Source organism: Protomyctophum bolini (genome assembly GCF_963924005.1).
Source record: "Protomyctophum bolini genome assembly, chromosome: 11".
NCBI classification, from domain to species: Eukaryota; Metazoa; Chordata; class Actinopteri; order Myctophiformes; family Myctophidae; genus Protomyctophum; species Protomyctophum bolini.
The window spans coordinates 27,474,163-27,497,836 of NC_137872.1; the positions used below are offsets into that span (position 1 = coordinate 27,474,163).

Here is a 23,674-nt window from a genome sequence, read left to right on the forward strand (position 1 = left end):
TCTAAGTCCACACTAAATATCCATAATATATAAATGATGGATACGGGGTCAGGACAGATTCGACCCCTCCCCTTTTCGGGGAGGGGTCAGAATAAATTATGGACTTTTTTCAACGCGGCGGAATCACTGGAAGCAATTTTTGGCATTTACGATTCCCGCATGAACTTGAACGTGCGCCCGGCCAAATATCACATCAGGTCGGGAGGCTTTGTCCTCACCTGTTGTCGTAGATTAGCGGAGCAGCATTGTCTGGCCAGCTGACAGGCTGTCATAGGCATCTAAACATATGTTTTCACTTATACTAAAATGTATATAAAACTAATACATATTATATTTTTTTCAACATGGAAATAATTACAAAGATTATGCAAAAACTAATTGCGTAATCACAATTCGATTTTGCATAATCGTTCTTAGGCGATTAGGCGATTATGTAGCTAATAAGTGACGGGCCTACCGCACCTCTTATTGTCTTCACCATAAGACTGCAAGACTGCATTCCATCCCACACTGTCAATCATCCACCCACATACTGTACTCTCTTCTATTCTATTCTGTACTGTAAAATATATACACACACACACACACACACACACACACACACACAAACAAATGATGTACCAATTCTTTGACTTCTACAGAAAGTTGAACTATTTTATATTCATTTTTTTCCTCTCTGAATTATACAGAATGTCCTTGTGCGAGAATGTGCTATGAAGAAAACACATGGCCAGTGGTCACTGTTTTGACTGCAGTGCTGCTATCCTTGGTGCTGAAGTTAAAGTGAGGATAGTGGCAGCGGCGTTGTAAGGAACCTTATAGCAAGACCTGGAACAGCAAGGGGCTTCGGCACTTTAGGGGTTAATCAAACTCATTTATTTAATAGATTATGACAAATAACCAATAATTGAGTTGTATAATAACACAATAATGAATAATCAGACCCTATTTTGGGGATGTCGTCATAGGCAAAAACGTTTCACAAATATAGGAAATAGTCAATTTACAAGCTTTACAAGCCGTGATGTGACTGTTTTGTGATGAAATATAAAATTGGGTCATCTAAAACATCTCCTCGCTTATTTGATTAATCATAAAAGTAATGGATAGAATAATCGCTAAGAAAATAATCGATAGTTGCAGCCCTAGTTGGCGTCATTCATTTGCAGTTTGGTGTCATGTACATTGTAGTAGGCGATGTGTTGGCCTTTTGGAGTGTCCTTAAAAAAAAGAAAATATTTGACAGTCCTTTGAAATGTTCCCGCTACCGTACCTCCTCCTAAGCCAGTGTGTCCCTCTCATCACCTTAATCCTAATCTGTACTTCTATACTTAACTATGGCTAAACCCACGCACATCAAAGCTATATTCATCAGGATGAATTACTGTATAGAATGCACTATACTGCATGCTAGAGAATTACAGCTGCAGCACATACGCATACTGTATGCATAGTATACTGTATGTTTTAATTGAGCCCCTTGGCAGTCTGTGGTTATTTGTTGTGTTGTTTGCGATGCCCCTCAAGCAAACGGAGCTTACAACTCTATTGCTCAAGCAATTGTACTTATCTGTTGGGTGGAAACCTTGTAGTCCACAACCGTTACTTTCAGGAAATGGGGAAAAAAAGACGGGTATTACCCAAATATAAAATAGGGCTAAAATGGTTAATATAGGTTTTGTATTAATATTCTGCAAAGTAAAGCTGTGTAAAAAGTACAATATTGAGGTGTGAGGTGGAGTAGAAATATAAATGGAAAAAAATTGAATAAGTACTGCAAAATTATACCTAAGAACATGGTTACTTTCCACCACAGAGTGTAGTCCCTGTAGTTTAATAAAACTCAAACACAACTGCATGATTGTGCGTGATGTGCGTGTTGCGGTGATCTGATGGACCATGTGTAATGTACGTATTACAATTCTGTTCTTGTTATCCATTTGTAACTTGGTACAAATAAAACACTGAGGATTTTACTGTGGGAAAAAGGGAATGCTAGAGGTCTGAATCTAGATGTGCACAGCTAGTGGGTGCTCTCCTTAAATCATTCCTAGAGGTGCCTTTTGCACGGTGTTTAACCTCGGTTGCTTCAGTGGAGCTTGTCACCTGATTTATACTTAGTTAGTTGTGCACCGGTGTCTTGCATCGAACACAGCCTATCTACAAGCTCACAACGTGTCGCATTGCACTAGATTAGCTATTTCCAGTGCCATATACAATGCCAGCCATTAACTCTGGCTGCCTGTCACTGTCAGTGGCAACAGTCAAGAGAGTCGAGACTGTGGTTGCTCTGGGCAGCTCCCATGTGTGTTATTGTACAAGTTAGACTCTCCTTCTCATTCTGAAATTCGGCGATCGCTAAATCTGTTTCCAGAAAACTGTATACACTGTGGAAAATTACAAAGACCACGGAATTGTGGAGTAATGCAGGAAAGTGATGAAAAGCACTGCATACTTGCCATTGCTATGCACCTCAGGTGATTGGTTAAATATAGACAACCAAAAATATCAAGAACCCGATGTTCACAGCTAAGTGGAAAACACCCACCCCCCTGTCAAACATAAAAAGTGCAAAAAACAGCTGAATATAGTTTGTCTGGTTATGCCTGATTCATGTTCTGTCATCTGGCAGACTGTGGTGTGTTGCACACCAAAAAGAGCATGCAGAGCATCTGCCTTTATTCATAGATTACAGTGTAGACTGACAGGAAACGGGGAGAGAGACAGGGAGAGACACCGTGGGAACGGGACTCGAACCTGCGATGTCTGCCAGGCCGCTTATGTGCCTAGGTGCCTAGACCGCTGGTCCACGGCCCAGGCCCAGAGCATGCAGTTCTACAAGCTCACAACATGTTGCAGATGGATCAGACTGTGAGCTTGTAGATTGCCTATTTTCAGGGTGCAACACTATCGTACATCAAAGTACATTAGAAGTTTCATTGCAAGGACCAAATAAAGTCAGATGATAATGGTGAAACCAGTGACCAGGGAAGACTGGCCTGTTGCTTAGTGAAAAGATTATATTATCTTAAATGTATACTCAGTTATTTCACTTAATTCAACTTTTTGTTTTAGTTTTAGTTAGTTTTTTTATAATCCTCCCTACTATAGAGTGTGTTGACCATATAAGGAGTTCCTCCCTGTCCCCAGTTAACCCCTGGGGTCAAAAAACCTTAGGTTTAGTTTTTGGCTAGAGAGCCCAGCCTTCATCCAATCAGGATGAGAGGGGCCTTCCTCCAATCATGATTGAGTGGGGGTGGGCCTTGGTGCACGTGCTATTGGCCTGTTGTACGTCCCCTCACTGTAGAGAGTGTGCATGTGCACATCTTGTTACCGGGCGTTTTCCAAATCACCCAAATCACTGAATGTGTGAGCCCTCTTGCCTGGTGTTTAGCATTTAATCTTTTTCTGAGTGGTGCTATAGGCCTACTGTAGATTTTTTCTTTTCTCCTTTTCTTTCTATTAATGTTGCGAGCCAGTTTGCATTGTTGCTTGCTATCTTGTTCAAATGGCATCTTGGCAATTGTGTTTTACCTACAGTAGAGTTGAGGTCTGAAGGCTGACGGCCGAGCTGCAGCGAATGTGTGTGACCTATGCACAGTCCACCAAAAATATACGTGCTCGTGATGCCGCATGCGTAAAAAAATTAGAACCGATCCTATTTTTAGAGCATGCGTATCCAGGGCCCGCGCTATCCGCGTGTCTGGTGTTACCGGTATGATTGACATACTGTATGTTGGATCTTTCCAAATGCGCTGTACGTGCGCAGTAAATTACACGCACAAATGCGCCCGGTGTAGCTTGGCCGTAATAACATGTTATGGCCGAGCTACATCGAGCGGTGCATGATGGGAAGGTGGACTGCCATTACCTAATTCTATGGTTCACAGTTTTTCACAGTAACACCAATGTTTGTTCCCAAACTAACAGTAACTAACAGTAGAACATCTGCAGTGGTTGGAGGGGTAGCCAGAACGATCACCCCAAAACACACTCACCCCGGCCCCATTCTTTTCACAGACCGCTCGCCCCCCAGCGGTTCTTGTATTGTTGTATTCTTTTTACTGGGGTTAATGTTAGGAATAAGGCTAGGTTTAGGCATAGCTTTACTGACGTTAAGGTTAAGGAATAAGGTTAGGTTTAGGTAGCCTATAGTTTTACTGAGGTTACGTTTAGGAATACCTGGAGCTGGAGGTGACCGTTCCGAGGTTGCCGGATTAGACCCGGGGCGAGCGTGTTTTGGGGCGAGCGTTCTTGCATTGGTTGGAGGTGGTCCCCCTACTCATCCATTGAGAAATGTAGACCCTTGTGTCTGGTAGGTCAGGGGTGGGGAACTTTGACCATGGAGAGGGCCACTATATTTCCACACTCACTCCAGAGGGCTACATTGGAAAAACGTGAGACATTTGAACAACACAAATCGTGTATGGGGCTCCCTTTATCGTGGCACAAATGTTTTCTGAATGGGGTCTCATTAATACAATGAACGGGGGTCCGGTTTGGGAACCACTTGTGTAGGTGTTTAATGAATGGACAGTGTGGTGTGTCGTGTATGTCTTGTTTAAGTCCCTGTTTGCTCCTACAATCAGTGTTGCCGCTTATTATAATATTATTATTATTATTAAGCAACTTTTGGCTTGTTTATCCTGTAAAGTTTTTGGGGCTTGTTTTAAAGTTGCTTATTCTGGGATTGCTTCATAAATGTTGTTTAAACCAGTGGTTCTCAAACATGTTCATGTCAAGGACCCCCCAAATAAATATTGTTCACGGACCCCCATCTAGATGTATTTACCACATTAAAACCTTCCAAAAAATATTCAAAATGTTTCACTTTATAAAGAAAAGCACTTAAAATAGAGATCTACAATCCGATGCTCATGTGGCCAGTGGCCTGATACAGGATATGTGAGCACCAGCCAGGGACATCTGGGCACCTTGATATTAACACTGAGGTGCCCACTCTTCCTTGGTGCCCAGCAGTGCCCAGTGCCCTGCGCCTATCCTATAGTATCCTGTTACCTAACAGATTCTCAATTCTTGTGGGCTTAATTTTCATAGACCAAGTTACTTATTTCTCAAACAAATCTGGCAATGTCTATGTTAATGTGTGTTGTTGTGCACGGCAGCGGTGGTTGGAGGCTCGTCTCCTCTCTGCTACCGCATCGCAGCCTAGCCGCTCTGTGCTCAGTGTGCTGTGCTGATGTCAGGCAGTCTGGTGTATGGTGGCGATGCCAGTCAAGTGTCGGCTTCTATTTATGGACTTTCGCCCGTTTGCCACTAGTTGGCGATTCAAAGCAATCGGATATATCCATTTGCTGACGTTGGGGAACGGGGAATGATGATGAGACCAGGTCTCTCTCTCTCTCTGCGTGTGTGTGTGTGTGTGTGTGTGTGTGTGTGTGTGTGTGTGTGTGTCGTTTGGTTTCAACAACAATGAGCTTTACAGTGAAATTAGGCACCGCTGCTGCTGTCTCGCTGTCTGTTGTTGAATAATGGACCGCTATAGAGACGCGCATCGCATCGCAGCAGCATCTTCGCGCACCACCAAACAAGCCTCTTGTTTTCCGCGATCGTCGCCGAATCGCCGATGGATGCCGTCCGATAGCAGCAGCAGCAGCAGCAGCAGCATGGCGATCAGGTCGAGATAGGCAGCCTACAACCACACACCGGGTGTAACGGTCAGGTTCAGTGGTGGTGGGAAGGTAAGAGCAATGCAATGCGGATGATTCACACAGGCTACGCTGAGCCACTGCATGGCTCCTTTTGTGTTACTATACTGCCTGCCTGCCTGCCTGCCTGGCTGCCTGACTGACTGACTGACGGAGCATCTTCTGTGCCGAGCGACCCGATGATACACATGAACAGGCGTTTAGAAATCCCAGCCTGTGCTTTATTTTTATTTTTATTATTATTAAACGACGTAAAAAAACAATAGCCTAAAAAATAGACAATAGCTGCGTTAGTGCGTTTATTAAGATATGTAGCATATTCTAGCATATTCTAAAATATGATTATTATTATTTTGGGCCAAATGCAACGAGGCGATTTCCAAGAACGGTTATTAAATCATTCTCTCCTATATGTGTGCTAATTGTTCGTTTTGGGACTATACCATTAATTGGCTACAGTCTACAGATAGGCCTATTATTAAACCATTAGGCCTATATATCTAGCCTACAACATTGCATTGACATTACATAATAGCAGAGCCTTGAATGATGCTTGACTGCTATAGAGCATACACATAGCCAATATATAGACTGCCATAATATGACACTCTGTTAAGGCCATTCTACTTGGGGATGGTGGGACCAACAATAAATTGCACCCACATTTGACCTGATGTAATTTTCGTACATCTTCAGGGGCGTGTGCTTGTCGCCTGCTGTAGGGATGGGTGGCAAGGTTTACTTGGCTGTGCTGAGGAGGCCTTGCCAGTTGCCTTATACACAGCAGTTACATAACCGTATATGGCTACTGTATGTCAGAGAGCTATCTCAACTGTCCACCTGCTACTGATACAAATACTGTATGTGAGGCCACAGACAACAGGATTAATCTGATTCACGTCCATTTGATTTGTATGGATGATGATAAAGCTGTGTAAAGAGTTGTATAGCACAGGAAGACATGATGAACCCATTAAGAGTTAAGACCTGAATGCATTCTAAATCAGTAGTTCTCAAAAGGCTTAGTGCCAACTGCCAAGGACCCCCACAATGTATTTGACAAGGAGATGTATGCTATTGTTTTTATTTCTTAAAGTTTCCTGAAAAATCTTTATAGCTAAAATCGAAAATGACAGATGCTTGACAGTTTTCATGGATTTTAAAGCCCAGAGAAGAAGAGAAGCCTACCGTATTTAATGAATAGGCCTGTTAGTGGAGGTTACTGGTGGCATTGATATACACAGCTGCTTTATTTTGTCTCAGAGTTGACTTTGTGACAGGTCTGGGCAGTTTATTTTATTATATGAAAGTTTAACTGACTTAATCTTGATGAATACATCGATAAGTCTGATTAACCACTTAAAGCGGCACTATATGTAGACCTAATGAATGAAATAATTGTATCAAATCTGTATAGAAGAGTATGTTAACACAATACGACTTATAGTAAACAATTGGGGTTGTTGTATTTTGTCTCCCTGCTATTCTATCGAGACATTTCAATTGTGGTCAGAGGTCACAGGATCTGACATGAATGTTGAACCTGATGGTCAAGATTCAATCTATCTCCTGAGCAAGCAGCCAGGCTCTATTTGCTCAATGGTAAACATTTATCTCCTGAGCAAGCAGCCAGGCTCTATTAGCTCAATGGTAAACATTTATCTCCTGAGCAAGCAGCCAGGCTCTATTTGCTCAATGGTAAACATTTCAGCACTAGAGGAATGTTATTGTCCCTGTATTATAGTCTGTTGTACAATGGTGGCCTACAAAAACAGTCAAAATAGCTGAGTTTGCGTAGATCTGTGATTTCAGCTTTTGTAATAATTGTATCGTATTGTAATCTACTAACTGTCTCTGCGTACGTGTGTGTGTGCGTACGTGTGTGTACGGTTGTAATGCACGTAACTCGAGAACCGTTTGACTACACCGACTTCACATTCGACACACGCGTTCCACACCCCCACAGGGAGTGCAGAGCCAGGTATCGAGTCGGTCGGACCCACGGTTCTCCAGAACCACCACAAAAGGCTCTGGTCAGGCTCTGCCAGTGGGCCTAATGAGGCCATGAACTCCTTTCACCTGTGCAATTTCCAGCCTCTGCCTCAGCCAATTGAGGCTCAACCAATCAGGCTCTGCCAGTGGGCCGAATTGATTGCCAAGTACACTTTTCAGTTTGCAGTCTTCACACACAGGCACATACACAGATCTTCATGTGGGACACCGGCTGACAGTTAAAACGGGTTAGGGTTATGACAACGTATATCATTAGGTTCCCAAGTTGCAACGTTCTCAAGTAGGCCGGTGGCCGACTGCGACGGGCACGTACAGGTCTAGTCGTATATAATTAAGAAAACAGTTTGAAATAATAGTTGGTGATACTGATTTGAAGTTGTATCATATCGGCCAGCCCTATTGGTGACAAGTTACTGACTAATTGGTTACCACATGAACCCCTGGCGTGATCTGAGCTTGTAGAGGGGCTATAATCGGCAAAGACATTTGGTGTAGAGGTACGTAAGAAAAAAATAGAAGGGGGCCTATAGGAATCTAGGATAGACCGCTGGGAAACTACAAGTAGGGTTCAAGTGGTTAGATACACTGCAAGTCCTATTTGGGGCAGGTGCACTGGCGCGCAAGGCGCACAGTGGACGGGCAAACTGTCAATTTCCTGAGGCGTGTTTGGTATTTTGGGGGCTTGCTGTGCAGATGTGGGGCGGAAGGGGGGGGGGGGTGCAGTATAGGGTGTGTCATTTGCAAATCACCAGTGCACTGAAATTATGTTGTCATCGAGTATCACGATTTTCAACATCCATCCTCATCCAGTCCACCCCCGTGCTTCTTGGACCTGGTCTACCAGATATAGCGAGATGTGCACACCGTCTTCTGTGCTATTTTTATGACTTCAGTTGGAACGGAGGTGCAACCCGATAGATGTCTACAAAATCACACAAACACACTTCATAATATGTTGATGATGCTTTTTCATTTTTATATGAATCCCTCAAACTTGAAGATTGGTATTAGATTAGGAAATGTAAACAGCACGATGTACAGTCAGACATTTAGGATAACGCAAACAAGTCCTGGGGACTTCTTTCCAGTGTGGTCTTATGTATTCAATTCATCAACATAGCATAAAAATAATAAGTAGCCTATAAAACACACTGTCATCTTCTTTCTATGGGAGATTTGAGTTTACCTCCCCTTGTGGTCTCCTGATAGATGGATTTTGCATCACAGCGAAATGTTGCACAATAACAGTGTGTCTGACAAAAGTAATATTTGTACAGTAAATATGGCAGTTGTGGGGAAGCGATGTAGTGCATATGGATTAGGTTGGCGTGCAGGATTTTTTTGTGCATGGAGAGATGTGTGCTAACGGAGTGGTTTGGTAGGAGAACGGATAAACAGCCATGTGCTTGTGTACCCCCTTTCTATTAGGGTAGAAGGATATAGGGGTGATCAGGTCCAGAGCCCGGGTAGAGGATTTTGTGCTGGTTCTGGACAATCGGCTATCCGACGGACTCCATGTGGGTGTATGTGGGTGTATGGAACACGTGTGTCGAATGTCGGTGGGGCGAACGGTTCTCGAGTTATGTGGATTACAGACATACGTACGTACAGAGACTTGTAGAGATAGATGAACCCTATCAGCCCTATTCTGGGCATGTAATAGGTGAACACCATGCGAAAATATACAAACATTCGGCAGAAATAGCGGAAATATCACATCACATTTGCGACGTGTTGTGAGCTTGTAACCCTGCTATTTTCGGCAAAGAGATTTGGTGTAGAGGGGGGAAGAATGAGGGTGCCGAAGTATAGAGACCTTGGCCATGATTGAATCCACCCAATTCAGCCTATTCCAACCCAAATATTATGAAAATAGCCAAACTACAGTCTATAGAAAAGAATACCAGCACTCACGTAGTATCCTGGAAGGATTAAAGCTTTATTGTGTTTCCCCCCAGCAGCAAACAACAATAAGGACGTTTCGGCCCGAGAGCCTTCTTCAGCGTAAATCTAGAGAACACTGTGTACAGTAGGTGTCACTTATAAAGAGGACCTAGGTGTCATGCACATAGCGGTCTGGGTGCACCTCAAGTTATCTCAGTTTACCTCATACAAGACATCATCATTTTGCTGTTACATAGTTTTTTTCTACTACAAGAAGCATGGTATCACACAAAAATAACAGTGTCAATATAAGTATATTGGATCCGTCTGGATCTAAACATTAAAGACAAAACCTAACCTGTGCAGGTCTCTAGGACCCCTCTATAAAGACAGACTCAGATTTGTAACATTCTAAGAAAGAAAATGGAAAAAGTTAATAAAGCACACATCAAAGTAGCTGCTCATTAAAACGGGTGTTCAATTTATACAGTCAGTAACCGGTTAATTCTTTCACGATCCCCATCTCTTTTTAAGGGCTGAACAGCCTCACTACCTACCTCAGAAAGCACACTTATGTCCCACCTCATTAGAATCTTTTGGCTTTATAGGTAATATAGCTATAGTCGTCACCTGCAAGTAAAGTTACAGAATAGAAAAGCACACAAATAGTAAATAGTAGTAAAATTGTAAGAAAAATAACTCGAAAGTAAATCTGACGTAAAGTAGGACATAACCATCTGCTCTCACTGAACACTTGCCCCACAAAGGGATCTCTCAATCATATATATATATATAATATATATATATATATATATATATATATATATATATATATATAATAACCAAACTACAAGCTGACAACGACTGGATGTAAAGTATGGAGGAAGATGAGGACAGTTATATCTGAGAAAATTAGGCCTTCCCTACAAGGGGTCCCTGGCACGATGTGTATGTGTGTGCTTGCACACGCACACACGCACGCATGCACGCACACACCAACAGAAATGTGAATATACTATGTATACAATGACCTATGTCCCTTGATAAGGAGTCTATACCACAGCACAGGACAGAGGCATAGTTAGCATACAATGACCTACAGTATGTCCCTTGATAAGGAGTCTATACCACAGCACAGGACAGAGGCATAGTTGGCATACAAATTGAGCACAATTTGTGTTCATTTTATACACAAGCATCATTCGGTTCTCTGCAGTACAAAATTCACATTGTCTCCCCAAGGAGACAGCAGCAACATTAAAAGTAACGTGTTCATATCATGTTGCCAGCCAGCCACGTAGAATGCCAGACCATTCATGTTCCTATACCAATGCATCCCAACCTGGTGGTCCCCAAATTATTTTGGAGGTTCCCCACTGATGGATAGCTTAATGTTTCCCGTACTAAACAGTAAACAATCAAATTATTATTGTCAAATATTATAGTTTATATTATAATATAGTAAGAAAGAGGCTAACATGAAAATAGCCGATCTACAAGCTCACAATACCTTACAGTGAGGGGGATGTATGGATGGCAATATATCGCTATTGTAGAGTTGACCAAACGGCCAAAGCTAAAAAAAGAATTGGACAAGTCCAGGAATGCATGTATATATATATACATATGCAGCATACAGTGAAGGCATTGAAAAAATGCAAAAATAGTAAAATACAAATATGACTTTCAGACTAGAACATTTTAATAATACTTGAAGGCAAACTACGGAAAATAACCTAATAATGAATAACTGTTCAACAGGAAATGTCCTTGCCCAAAGGGCCCTGGCACCTCTGTTCAGCTTGTTAAAGCTAAATTGACTCACTACACCTGTAGCCTTCCATTTATGTCATCCTACCACATGACAATTTGTACTGTACTGTACTGTACTGTACTGTACTGTACTGTACTGTACTGTACTGTACTGTACTGTACTGTACTGTACTGTACTGTACTGTACTGTACTGTACTGTACTGTACTGTACTGTACAAGCCCTCCTGTGTGTGTGTGTGTGTGTGTGTGTGTGTGTGTGTGTGTGTGTGTGTGTAAGGCATTCCCCCTACGTTGAATGTGTTCACTGACCATTCTCTCCTTTTCCCTGCAGGTTCCTAATGTTGAACATGTCCACCCCCGCTGAGCTCAAGTCTCCTTGTGTGACTCGAAACGGCATGGTGAAACTGCCCCCCAGTCAGCCCAATGGCCTGGGCAGCGCCAGCATCACCAAAGGCACGCCCGCCGCCAAGAACCGCCTGTGCCAGTCGTCGTCGGTGCCCTCCATCCTGCCTCCGCCGCCGGGCTCCCTGCCCTACCATCATCACCATCACCTGGACTCGCTCAATCCTCCCGGCATGCCCCACCCGGCTGCCTCCCTCCTGGGCCCCGACCTGGAGCCTGGGGGGAAGCCTCTCGTGGGCCTGAAGCCGGGCCTCCGCCAGCTGCCGCCCCTCACCCTGCCCAAGCCCCTGCTGCTAGAGCGCCAGCAGGTCCTGGACGAGAAGCTGCTCAACCGCCTGCTCTGGTACTTCACCACGGCCGAGAAGTGTGTGCTGGCGCAGGTGTGCAAGACGTGGCGTAAGGTGCTGTACCAGCCCAAGTTCTGGGAGGGCGTGACGCCGATCTTGCACGCCAAGGAGCTGTACGCGCTGCTGCCCAACGGGGAGAAGGAGTTTGTCAGTCTGCAGGCCTTCGCCCTGCGTGGCTTCCAGTCTTTTTGCCTGGTGGGCGTGTCGGACCTGGACATTTGCGAGTTCATTGACAACTATCCGCTGTCCAAGAAGGGCGTCCGCTCGGTCAGCCTCAAGAGGTCAACTATTACAGACGCCGGACTGGAGGTGAGTCTGATGGTGGGCTTTAGCTGACGAGAGGAAAGTAGAGGATTTTAGATTTTTTTGATTTGCGAGGAGAAACCATAAACCATTTATACTACTTTGTACGACTGTGTCACACATTTATACAGTGCGTTCACAGCAGTTCAAATTATCCCTTAGATTTTGTAGGAAGTCAAGTGGAAATCAACAAAAAAACGATATTGTAATATGGAGAGTTAATATTCAGTGAATCAATAACCCTATCTTTTAGCGCTCATCTGGTATCATCTTTCTTTGCACTTTCTGTTGCAATGTTCGATTGACAACTAGAGGTGCTCCGATCGATCGGCCACTGATTGGTGATCGGCCGATATTCACTCCAAAAATTACTCGATCAGCAATTTACCCGATCTAGAGAAACCGATCTTTTGTACCATTTAAGTGGTATAAAAGTCAATCAAATAGTATAATATCGTTTTGCATCTTTGTGACGGGCCTAAACATTCTCCCCATTTCTGTGTATTAAATGTCAATATCAGGGTTCAAAAGTATAATAATCGATTGACTTCTGCTTAAACTACAGTAGAGGCTCCAGGAGACGACCTCTCATTTGTAAACTGTAGAATGCTACACAGGATGTTGTGTGGGAGTATCTACTGTAGAAGGAACATGTGGAAAGAAAAACATCAGTTTGCAGTTGTACAAATTAACTTAACAGAGAACTTGTTTTGTGGATATGCAGTCATTACTGATGGTTAGGGCTGTCAAATAATTGCCATTAGCAATTTAATCGTGTTACTTTCTGTCTTTGAACATTGGAACATTATTACTGATAATGACATGTCTGTTTTGGTGCACAGGGCAGATATGACAAATAACTTGCGCGTTTGAGATTGTAGATCTGCTATTTCCACTATTCTGTGTGAGTCGGTGATGGATTTATTTTTCACCATGAATTGATCAATACTGCTCTTCGGGGTGTAAAATGACTTGCTCACTGTGCGTCATCCATTGCACCATGCAGGGGTCTTCAACAGGGGCTCCGGAACCCCTAGCCCAGGGGGTCCTCAGAGGTACTACAGGGGTGACGCCAAATCTTTGTGTGATAGGAAAATGTGTGTTACATTAAGCACTTGAACTCTATAGCATTCCTATTCTTAGGAGAAACATGCTCACGGTATTTGAAAGGTCAAATTTACTAATCCAGTGCAGCAGCGATAGTTCATTGAGACATGGAAGTCAGAAGGTTTATTATATAATTCCCCAGACCCCCTTCATTCATTCTCTAACAGTAATTCATTCTGCTCCTTTAAATCAGCTGTCTCTCCACATCAACTCCCTTCACTCTCATTCGCTGCAAGCTAACTCACTCACACCCACAATTCAATCAGGTGGTCCTTTTAAGCAGTCACTACTCTGTGTTCACTCTACATGCCAAGCTGACTCACAGTACAGCCACATATACGCGACAAGGGGCGACAAAAAGCTCTCTTCCTGGTTTTAAGACAGCAGCCCCTTGTCGCATATATCTGGGTGTGATATCTGTTCAGATGTCAGCGTTCAAATTCCCTCCTCCTCCCCGGCCTCCTCCCTGTGGCATTCAGTTCTGTAATGGGTGATTCTGTGATTATAATGTGATTCATGGATTGTATTATGATCATGTGTTAGGTACAGTATCTATGTGGTATATGGAATGCGTGAATCCCGTTTGTGTCCTTGCATAGGCATGGTAACGCCCCGCCTGCCTGTGATTGGCCTACCGACACTGCCCGTCTTGACTGTCCTCCGAGGTGGATAGGCTGGATGCCTGGATAGTCTGATGGGAGGTTATTCCGTATTAGCCTATGGTATGATACAAGAGAACGCTAACTTGTACGTTTTATTTTTTGTAGAAGAGGCAAACTAATATTGTTCATGCCATTTGCTTTGATGGAATAATTGATTGAACATGCTCCATAATATGATTTGATTTGGGTGTGTTCTAAAATAAAGTGTTTGCGTTGAAACATTATTTCCCTTCATCTTTATCCTTTTTAGTGTAATAGTATTAGTTTACTATAATTAGATTAATACACGATAATCAACACTAACACTTTATTTAGCAAACGGCATAAACAATAAGTTTGCCTCTTCTACAAAAATTAAACGTACAAGTTACGGTAGTTACAAGGCTGCATTCTGACGCGCGTGCCAAGCTGTCATTCTCTTGTAGCCTATTATTTATTTCTCAATCTCACCACGGAGTAACCTCGCGTCTCGGAGGACAGTCAAGACGGGCAGTGTCAGTAGACCAATCACAGGCAGGCGGGGCGTTACCATGCCTCAGCCATGCCTATGCCCGGACACAAACAAGATTCACGCATATGGAATGCATTGAAAGTTATGTTGTTGATGTAATGTCTGATGCTCTGCTCTGGGGATTGTTGATATCAGAGCTGTGTCTCGGTGCACAGGTAGTCTGAGATATCACATGAGCAGAGCCACACCGCCTTAATAATTGCAATAGCTTTGCAATAAATGGTTAATGGTCAATCTGAGCTGAAGAGTCTTAAGGGTTTAAGTGGTTAGATGTCTGAAAATACACATTAAAATGGATCTAACATACACTGATGACAGTGCTTTCAAACAAGTCTATGAAGTTATCAGTGAACTCTATGATAAAGTTGAATCTGCAACACAATTCAGCTAAGGGGCCCTTGGCTTGAAAAATGTTATAGACCTGTGCCTTACTATGTACCTGACTATCAATGTGGAAACTGTCAAGCAATCATGTTGCTTCAGTCGTCCTACTTAATGGCAGAAGTAGACTAGAACATCCTACGACAAAAGGCAATGATAAAACATGAGGTCAAAGACTGGAGGCAATAACGCTGACCCTCCTCCACTAAAAATAGCAAAATACCTCCTCAGTAAGCCAGCTCAATCTGATTACACTGTAGACATGTTTGATTTAAGAAAGATAATCATTGCCTTTATAAATGTCTAAATATATATATAATTCACAATGATTACATGATCTTCTAATAGTAATCGCGATTATTTTATCATAATCGTCATCGTTTCCACGTTGAGAAATGTTCATACATTAAAAAATAAAAATAAATAGCAGGTTTTTCAAGCTTACAATGCACCACATCACCACTTGATTTAAAACACGTCACTTCGAATATAAAATTATTAATATGTTGACCGTATGTGCCCGGTGCAATTTGTGATTATGAAGCCTAAAAGGCAAACAGAAATTGTATTTGTTGGCCTGGACGGTTAGCTCAACCGTCTGGGGCACTATAGGCTGCTGAGCCAGCCTGACGGCGTGCCGTGGGTTCAACTCCCGATCCAGATGGACTTTGCCGTGTGTCTTCCCCCCCATCTCTCTCCCCATTTCCTGACAGTCTACTTTCAACCTATCAATAAAGGCAGAAAAAGCCAAAAACAATATCTTAAAAAAAAAAAAAGTTAATTTGAACATGGATATGTTCAATGCCAAAGACACAATCAAAGCGTTAATCGCCAATATTTGTGTGACACTTAATCGTAAACCAACAATGTGTAATGGTGAGAGCCCTACAAAGTTTTTTCTCTAGAAACCTTCTTGACCTTGGTTCTGTTGCCACATGCACCGTACATCACTGGGTTCCACCCCCCAGGGTACCTTTAGGGCTAAATGATTGACAGTTAGGAAACAAATGGAGCCGTATGGGCCTGTAACTCAGTGAGTCTACAAATGCCACATGCGTACACTCTCAGTGTTAAGATAACACGGAGGATTTTAGAGTTCATATTGGGGTCCTAGAGATGAAAAAAATGTGTCGTTGCAAATGAGGGTCCGTACTCCGTAGGCTATAATGCTTATCGAACAGGGGGGCTCCTTGAAATTAAAAGTACTAGTCTGTATTAACCCATTTTGGGCCGGGAACCCCTTTTGGTGTTTTAAACATTATGTTATAATTTAGCTATTGAAAAATAGCAGAACTACAAGCTCACATTTGAAAATGTGGCGCACATCTTTGAATATATATTCTTTCAAAGTGAATGTTTTTAACTCAGGTCTAAATGGGTTAATAATCTGTGCTTTGACCTTGACCTACTAAGTAGTATTATGTTTGATTGGCACAGTTTCATTCCCCTAACAACATTAGTGCATTTATGTATTTTCAGTAAGTTTAGTTTACAGTTGTAGTTTAGGGAGCCATTAATGACTCACCCCGTTAGTCCCCTTGTGTGTACTTTGGCAGAGACCTTATAATGATGTCATGGTTTGCATGGTTGCATGTTAAGCGCTTCCCCCATCCTTCCAAACTGGGTAGGATGGGGTCGGGGGCCCATGATATATCTGGTCATACATTTTCATCACCAGTGGGGATTGTTGCCGTCGGGCAGAAACCTCTTGTCTCCATATTTTAACTTGTTTTGTTGTAAATGCCCCACTTGTCACACAAAAGCATTAGTATATCTACATACTTGAAGCGCGTCGTGACCTTGTCCATCTGCTACTTTTGCTGTTTTCGAATTTGAATCCTGAAAAGTAACAGTTTCCAACCGAGAGACGACATGTTTCATCCCTGCTATTGCTCAGCCTGAATTTCCTTTTCAGAAATGTGGAGATTGATATCAAATGATGAGCACTGCGACCCGTTGTGAGCTTGTAGATCGGCTATTTTTGAGTGGTGCAGCCACTCCAAGGAACAGCAATGTCTGTCCCTATGTCTGTATGTATGTCCCTATGTTTAGGGTACCAACAGGTGCTAAAGTGGAGCTGTTGAGCTAGAAACGGAGAGAGAGAGACTGTTACACTGTTAGACCATGATGGGAAGCTGAGTTTTTAGCAGCCATTACATGATTTTGGCTGTTACAGTACAGTACAGTACAGTACAGTCACACAACGATTTGGCAGCCCCCAGCAGCATATCTGAGGACCCCTAGGGCCTAGGGGTCCCAGACCCCCCGATTAAGACCCCTGATTCTATTGCAGCTGTATTGTCGATCAGAAACAATCAAAGCAATAATGGTTGGATTTCAGTGTGCCAGTTTGAAGCCTGTGAACTTTTCAGGAGGCTCTTCACACCTGCTATGGGGCTGCTATTCTGGGAGCTGAGTGGTTGGTTGCCATGGAGAATACTGTGGCGCGGCTGTGGCCTGTGTTCTTTACACAAATATATTTTATTAAAGGAATAGAACTGGGACAGAACATTTGCATGTCACCCTTACAGCTTTACTGCACTTGTTTAGGAAATACAAATCATAACGCAACAGGCCCCCCATGTGGACACCTGTAACTATCATCATCACACATGCAAAAATACGTATAGTTCATTAATTTATGAAAAACAAAAAGTTAAAATATGGAGATAGATGCCCGACAGCAATGATATCCAAAGCATCCCTCCAATCAAAGAACACTTCCTGTGGACAATGCCTCCACCAAACAGACTATACTAGACGGATTACTGCAGTCTGGCATTCGGATGAAGTCCAGAGATCAGTCGATTGAAAGGTGTGGAAAAAGAGTTGCTGAATGCACATGAGAACCGACAACGACAGACGCCTACTACTGTATGGTGCTAAAAATAACCAATATTTCGGCAACAGACGCCTTCGAACACTTACCGTCGGCGTGGTGGGGAGCTGCCTTTATACGTATTTGCACGCCACTATCGCAATTCGCACAACTACTGTAACTATAACTCGACAGACTTACATCTGATCTACAGATCCATTCCTTCTATTCCATAATTCTTCCTTCATCATTTATGAAAGAACTGATCATTAATTTAGTCCTGAGTATGTATACTGCCTGTGTGTTCTAAAGCAATAACGGTTTTGCTCGTCAGCTCACTCACTGGCTACAGTACATTTCACCATTTCCTTTACTGCTACTATTGCAGTTATAGCGACGGAATGATAATTCAAACGTGATAAAAACGGTAATATAGTGAGTGAGTGGTGCATAAAAAAATCTTAATATCACAGCATAAACCTGAAATGTGTTTTGACAATGGCCGCGTCGTAGACTCATGAGGAGAATAATCGCTTGCCCTGCAGCAGATGGAAACACTGACTGTACACATAGTGCAGGTGCTGTTGAATTTATGTGAAAGCGTTTGTGTGATCAGCATGGATTGTATAATTAGCATGCATGCACGTGCACACGCACGCACACACACACACACACACAGCATAATACATGGGTAAACACAGCACAATACGCACAAACTTTGAGCTCTTCTTGTAGTAGGGAATTAAAAAGAATGATGTTCATGTAGCAGATTAATAGCCCTATACCTGAATCCCAGAAGCCTAATATCTCACTAGGCCAGGAGGATGGGGGGGGGAGGGGGGGGACGGTGTCCCCCTGAGTGCTACAAGTTGTGTTTTCATGTGGGAAGCCCGGCTTTAAGATCCAGGTGGTCACAACAATGAGGATAAATCAGTGTAAATCATGAAGAAAATGTGCAGCAGCACAAGTGGTTACATTTACCTTGAGTATTTGTGTTTTGGGTATGTGATTTCCACTCCACTCCACTACATACAAATGTTGTACATGTCTTCATAGAGACTATAGTGAAAATGGACAATCTATGAGGTGGCAACACGTTGCGATGAAAAACATTTTCAAGCTAATGAAGGCATTTAAGAGTCTGCCTCAGGTCTGAATACGTTTTGTGACAATATTGTTAATATCTGAACTATTCATACCGTCCCATCCACAATGAAAAGAATCCGCGATCCTCACTATGCACTCTAAAGACTGATCAAACCCAGCCTCGTGCACGTTTTCTCTTGAAAACCCATTACTTTTATCGAGCAACAAAGTCTAATGAGGGTCACACACTGTGCCGCCATCTACACAATCAAATCCTGAGTGTTAATTTTACTGTGTGTTCAAGACAAGTGTTAATGGACCCTGAAGAAAAGGCTCCATTTGGTTACACTTGTATAGAGTTGCAAATGGATAAATCGACACGGAGGATTTTGAGTGTGTAGCTACTGTACAACAGCGTCTCAACTAATGACCTTACCACAAGCTGACTGCACTGGCCTGTAACAGCCAGATTAAAAGATTAAAGGAAACAGACCTAATATTTTGGAAACCGCATTTCCATGTTTTGCCGCATCAGCTAAATGAATGACAGGATTACATGATAACATCGTTTTATATACTGTACACGTTGAGGCCAGAATGAATGGAAACTACTTCTTCAGCTCGTTTATACATGATTACATGTAAGACGACCTGTCTCTGTTTTAGATACAAACCAAAGCATATCAATCATAATGTTCCTAGTGTCCAAGTCAAGATGGGGCACGTGTTTGTGGGTGTGTGTGTGTGTGTGTGTGTGTGTGAGAGAGAGACTGTTTACTTAACAGTTTACTTAACAGCTTGGCTGTTACGCTTTGTGAAAATAGCAGATCTACAAGCTCACAACACGACGTGCTGCGATGTGTTGTGAGCTTGTAGATCTGCTATTTTCAGAGCGTAACGCATTGTGAGCTTGTAAATGATCTATTTTCAGCATGCAACCAGTGTAACAACACCTGCCATTATGACGCCATCAAGCCCTGCCAAAAGACATCCTTGACGACAAAATCAACTGTAGATTTAGTCAACTAAAATCATGATCATTGACTAAAACTGGACTAAAACTAAAACCTTTCAGATGACAAAAACATGACTAAAACTAAAAATGAAATGACTAAACTAAATCAAAATGGGCTGTGTGTTTTGGCATGTTGTCGCAGGTGATGCTGGAGCAGATGCAGGGCCTCATGCACCTGGAGCTGTCGGGCTGCAACGACTTCACGGAGGCGGGCCTGTGGTCCAGCCTGAACGCGCGGCTCACCTCGCTCAGCGTCAGCGACTGCATCAACGTGGCGGACGACGCCATCGCCGCCATCTCCCAGCTCCTCCCCAACCTGTCGGAGCTCAGCCTGCAGGCCTATCACGTCACAGACACGGCCATGGCCTACTTCACAGCCAAACAGGTGAGGTGACCCCAGCTCAATGCCTACTTCACAGCCAATCAGGTGAGGTGACCCCAGCTCAATGCCTACTTCACAGCCAAACAGGTGAGGTGACCCCAGCTCAATGTCTACTTCACAGCCAATCAGGTGAGGTGACCCCAGCTCAATGCCTACTTCACAGCCAATTACATTGGCTACATTCACAACACACATGCATACCCTGATGGCGGAAGCAATTGGGTGTTCAGCTTCTTGCTCAAGGATACAAACTCTGGGGAAGCGCGGGATCGAACTGGGAACTTCACGGTTCCCATCCGGCTGTTCTATCGGCGACCCTACCCCTGAGCCACTGCCGCCCCATAGTGTTACTAATGCAGTGCTGGTGGCACTATAATTTAACTCTGGGAGTTTACAAATGTAGCCATGTTAAAATAAGTGTTCAATTGCTTTATATCCTAGTACTTGGTTTAGAAACTACAGAGTTTATTCAGTAACAGGGGTCTCGCCATTAAATACAAAATGCATTTTCAGGTTGGGATATCAATTTGATCCAATCAAGAGAGAGAACCCACACAAGATTAAACAAGTTGTAAAACTAGTTAAGGATCAGTGTGTAGTAAACTGCTGGTTTAATCGGGTGCCAAACCCAGATAGAGAATACCAGAAAGGCCAATACTGTTTAAACTATCTACCGGATGAATGAATGGACGCCGGTTCCATTGAAAGTGATGGCACAAAGAAACGAGCAGACACATTTGGAACTGGAACATTAATTGCAATGGGTACTTTATCCTGATTGGCTGAAGATTGGCCACCCACCTGAACATTTATTTTCTGTTTTATTAAAGATCTGAAGAGACGCACAGACCCCTGCTTTGCTACTCTCAAACACTCAATGATCAGAAAAAAGTTTTATTTTAACAAAAAAAAATCATAATAATAATAATATTTTGTGTTTAGTTCTTAATAATAATAATAATAATAATAATAATAATAATGAATTTTATTTATATTGCACTTTTCATTCACAAGGAATCTCAGAGTGCTACAAGGTTAAAAACATATGATCTATCATAAAAGGTTAAAAACAGGGTTAACAAAAACAGTGCAAAACAGTGCAAAGCGACAGTTCAGCACAAAAAGGCCTTCCGAAACAGGAAGGTTTTCAGGCCTGTTTTAAAACATTCCACAGTCTGCGGCACTCTCAGGTCCATGAGGAGGCTGTTCCATAGACGTGGTGCTGCTGAGCAAAAGGCCCGGTCCCCCATGGTGTGCAGTTTGGTGTCAGGAACATGGAGTAGTAGTTTGTTTGCAGATCTGTCGGGAGGATGTCTTAAATGTATTAAGTGTAAAATGGAGGAAACCTTGTACTAAAAATATATTATTATAGAAATAATAAATAAATCAATAAACATCACACTTTTGCCAGTGTGCCAACCTCCCCTGTGCCAATGTTGGCACCTGTGCCTAAGGTTGCCTACCCCTGTTGTACAGTATCTCTACCATACAGATTGGTTTTATTAATTAAAATAAGTCATGGATTGTGGCGTTAAATCGGGATTTAGTGACTGAAATGGTGCGGCCCGCAACCATGCAGGCGGTGTTTATTTTGTCTTTTTTGCGATGGCAGAATAGCTGCTTTGTATTCTTGTTTCATGCTCATTTGTTGGCTTGTTATAGACCTCCACATCTGGGACCTGGCTGACATTTTGGACATAAATGCTTTTGGTTTCAATATAATATAGTGGATGACAGGCAGAAACCTTGTATGTGTACAACGGTTACTTTTCAGGAAATGTACTGTAGCCTTGTACTTTAGTCACAAGCTTTTGTTGATGCAGATTTAACCACTTTCAACCTGGCGTCCCTATTTTGGGCATCTTCTTATCTTTAAAAAATAGCAAGAAATGGACAATCTACAAGCTCACAATGGGAAAGTATAAAATAGGACATTGATTTATGAAAAAAAACAAACATAAAAAGATCAAATATGGTGATACAAGATTTCAACAGAATAGGAAAATGAAAAGGAATCAAAACAAACAGACGTGCACATATCTAATCTCCTCATGGTCTTGGCTTTGGATTCCTCATGAGTCATCTTTAAGGCTAATCGTTCTGTTCTTTCTAATATCACTCATACAATAATCTACCTAATATATATATATATATATATATATATACACACACACACACACACACACACACACACTGTTAGTTTGTTTTTTGTTGTAATTTGAATTAGTCAGGGCCATGATTCAACATGGTCAGACAAATGTTTTTGAGATTTTTGACAACCTCGAGCTTGTAGATCTGCTATTTTTGAGTGCATTTAGTGTGCTCTTATTTCAAAGAGCGTACTAAATGCACTCTTTACAGGTCAGTTTCATCAAGTATAGAGGGTTTAAGACAAGTGGTGCTGAATTTGCAGCTTGAACTCTTAAGAGCGTAAAATGAAGAAAAACATTACACTCTCAAGAGTCAGATTATTGTTAAACATCTGCATTACTTAATTTACAAGAAGTCTACATAATCAGAGAATGTAGAAGAATTGTTATTTTGATCAACATATGCCTGTTGTCTCTCCTAGTACACCACATCAATACAGCATGGACAACAAAACATATTCTTTAGTTTTGGGTCTGAGAGGATAAATCTCATCAAATGGTGGTCCGTATGTGGCTCAACCTAATGCATGTCAAACAGGGCGGTGCTTGAAATTAAACGGGTTGAGAATCACTGCTGGAAAACCGTATAAATCTTCTCTTATGGGGGTCCATTGGCATATCTTTTCAAATGGGGGTCGGCAGGCTAATTAGTGTAAATTTGGGGGTCCTTGACATGAAAAGGTTTGGGAACCACTGCTATGTAACATACCCCCCCCCCGCACCACCACCAGGGCTACACCACCCACACGCTGCGGCTGCACTCGTGCTGGGAGATCACCAACCACGGGGTGGTGAACATGGTGCACAGCCTGCCCAACCTGACCGCCCTCAGCCTGTCCGGCTGCTCCAAGATCACGGACGACGGCGTAGAGCTGGTGGCCGAGAACCTGCGCAAACTGCGCAGCCTGGACCTGTCGTGGTGCCCGCGCATCACCGACATGGCCCTGGAGTACATCGCCTGCGACCTGCACAAGCTGGAGGAGCTGGTGCTCGACAGGTCAGTCGGCGTGTGCGCGCACGTGTGTGTGTGTGTGTGTGTGTGTGTGTTGATTTTGTCTACTAAAACTATGATGAATAGGATCCGATCACCGATTTGAGCGAGTGAAGTGTGTGCGTGTGTGTGTGTGCGTGTGTGTGAGAGACTGAGGAGTCAGGACACACAGAGAGTTA

At 42.8% G+C, this 23,674-nt stretch overlaps 1 protein-coding gene across 1 annotated transcript in view; it reads left to right on the forward strand.

The window, feature by feature from the left end:
* fbxl16 (F-box and leucine-rich repeat protein 16) overlaps positions 1 to 23,674 on the forward strand; it is a gene marked incomplete at its 3' end in the record, with an annotated part of 46,813 nt that overhangs the window by 17,440 nt on the left and 5,699 nt on the right. Inside the window, exons 2-4 of the mRNA XM_080775778.1 lie at positions 11,672 to 12,398; positions 20,115 to 20,357; positions 23,236 to 23,501. Coding sequence (XP_080631904.1) covers positions 11,679 to 12,398; positions 20,115 to 20,357; positions 23,236 to 23,501 — 1,229 coding nt within the window. The 5' untranslated portion in view covers positions 11,672 to 11,678. The remainder of the gene's footprint in view (positions 1 to 11,671; positions 12,399 to 20,114; positions 20,358 to 23,235; positions 23,502 to 23,674) is intronic.